This window comes from Morone saxatilis, unplaced genomic scaffold, assembly GCF_004916995.1.
Source record: "Morone saxatilis isolate NCDOM2014 unplaced genomic scaffold, NCSU_SB_2.0 Contig9, whole genome shotgun sequence".
Classification (NCBI taxonomy): domain Eukaryota; kingdom Metazoa; phylum Chordata; class Actinopteri; family Moronidae; genus Morone; species Morone saxatilis.
The window spans coordinates 16,119,123-16,121,654 of record NW_023340268.1 but is presented as its reverse complement, the minus strand read 5'-3'; the positions used below and the strand labels follow the sequence as shown (position 1 = coordinate 16,121,654).

The 2,532-nt window shown below is 38.9% G+C and overlaps 1 protein-coding gene across 1 annotated transcript in view; it reads left to right on the top strand.

Moving 5' to 3' along the window:
• Window positions 1–2,532, top strand: part of csmd2 (CUB and Sushi multiple domains 2) — a 208,064-nt gene that overhangs the window by 128,523 nt on the left and 77,009 nt on the right. The window contains 1 exon segment of the mRNA XM_035681968.1: window positions 78–344. Within this exon segment, the coding sequence (XP_035537861.1) occupies window positions 78–344 (267 nt within the window).

The window sequence follows — 2,532 nt, the reverse complement described above, 5'->3', positions numbered from 1 at the left end:
CTCTTACACACACACACATGCACACATATGTTTATTTGCTTGTATCTCATTTTCCAACCCTCCTTATTGCTTTTGCCACATAAATATCACATTTGTGCTTTCTTCTTCAACACACTCCTAATCCACGTACTTACACTCACTGTCTCTCCAAGGTTTTGAGCTGGTGAAATGTGAGGATCCAGGTGTTCCCCAGTTCGGCTACAAGCGGGAGGACAAGGGTCATTTTGCAGGGAGCACCGTGTCTTATAGCTGTGACCCAGGCTACACCCTGAAAGGCCCAGAGGTGCTCACCTGCCTGAGGGGGGAAAGGAGGGCATGGGACAGCCCCCTCCCACTCTGTGTTGGTGAGTCAGATGTTCCTTGAATGGGTTGCAGAGATCCAGTGTGTCCTTGCTATTGGCAGTAGTGCTCAAATCCTTTACTTTATTAAAAGCAAGTTAAAGGATATCAGTACTTTCAGAAAAATGACCACTTTCTGAGTATTGTATTCTTACATATGTATGTATGTGGTCATCATAATCGAAAACAATTCATCTAAATGTATAAACAAATGTGTTTTGTATGAAAAGTCTTAATGTGCAGTCTAACTAGTAGTTACCCAATAAAATGTTATATTATGTAATGTTATGTTACTCTATACTATCCTGCCTTACATCACAGTGTAGTATTACCTTTCTTTACATCACTATTTGTCACATTATGCTATGTTAGGTTCCTCTACATCTGTGTAAAATAGCACTGTGTTGTATTACATTATGTTACAGTATTTATCAGTGATTGCTTTACTGTTTGGCTCGCTCTTAATCCGAAGCAGTTTTAGTTTTTTAAGCTGAACTACAATGTCTGACCTAGTTCTTCATCCTAATAACAATGTGAATATGCTGGTGCAGGTTTAGAAAAAGCTCTGTGGTTTGTTTTAGCTCTCCTATTTTGGGGCGCTTCCCTAGTACCTTATTCAATGCATTATCTCATTGAAAATGACTGTGCTCTATTTAGCTCCACATATTTACATTGCATCATGGTTGCAAATTCCCCCATTCCAAAGTTTTCTTCTCAAATAAGACTGTCCCCATATAAACAGCACACTAAGCACATAGGCAGGTTTTTAACCCCTAGCCGTCTGAGGCGAGAACACTTTCAAAATCAGTTGTATGTAATTATTATATTATTTGATGATGTTATTGGAAGAGTTCACTTGCAGTTCACCTGTCATTTGTTGCCAGCTGACAAAAACATGGTGTGCGGTATTATTTTCAAAACTATTAAACTGACACACATACCACCTATATGGTGTCATGATAACAAACCCAGAGCAGTTTTTTGGATCTTCTCCTGGGCAACATTTTGACAGAGTCTCTCAGAAACCAGCCAGAAGCTCGGTGAGGAAAACAGGCACGATGGTGTTCTTTGACATCAGCCAATGTGATTAGAATAATATTGCTTGGCTCCCGTTTCAACCCAAACTGACAGGTAATTTCATGTCTGGGTACAAACAACATTCAGCATACTGTATATCTCTGAACACGTTTGTCCTCCCCATGCCCCTTTCACTGCAGATGATAGCCTAATAGCCAGAGTGAATTTTGGAGCAGATGAGGGACTGCTTCTGCTTGTAATGCTGGGTTTATTTCTAACAGCGAGGACACACTGAACACAGATGAGATGGACATGGCGAGCAGGGGAAGAATGAAATCGGGTTGAAAACAGTCGAGAGAGTTCATATCTTGAAAGTCACAGAAGAGGATAGTTGCAAGGTTGAATCCCTGAGCAGCTGTGGGTTGGACACTGAGTTGTCAACAGGGTTGCATTTAATATATAAATGCACATTCATGTTCTTTTTATAGATAACCAAACATTTATATATATTACTGTCTAACTGACAGAACATAGTTTCTGTGTGACGCTTAGGTAAAATGTTGACTTTGACCTTGATTTGTAGGGTGTCTCTTAGATGTTTTGTTTCCATATATTTCAAAACACATCTTACATTCATGAACTACTTTAAGAAGAGAGTGAGACAGAAAGAGAAGGAGAACCTAAGTTGATTTCAGAAAGATGTATGTGGAGACAAAGATTGAAACTCTACCCCTTTGAGCTGAGGGAGTTAAATTGCCATGGCAGCACTGACCAGTAGTTTGTGGGGTCATAAGGCTTAGAGAAAAGAAATAGGTTTGTCTTACTGTGATAGATCGCTGTCTTCTCTTTTCACTTCATGAAACAGCAAGTTTTCTTCAACAAGAAAAGCATAACAGAGGGAAAAAAGCTTGAAGAGAGACTAAAACCTCAGCAAGAGTGCAAAGATTAATATGCTCACACTTTTTTTGCATTTTACCTCTCCTTCCAAGACAATAAAAGGAAAAAATAACAATTGAATCTTTCAAGCATTTCTTTATATATATATTGTAAACAGAGTGTATATGTATATGTGTGTGTGTGTGTGTGTGTGTATATATATATATATATACTCTGTTTACAATATGTGTGTGTGTGTGTGTGTGTGTGTGTGTTGTGTGTGTGAGTGCATGCACAGCA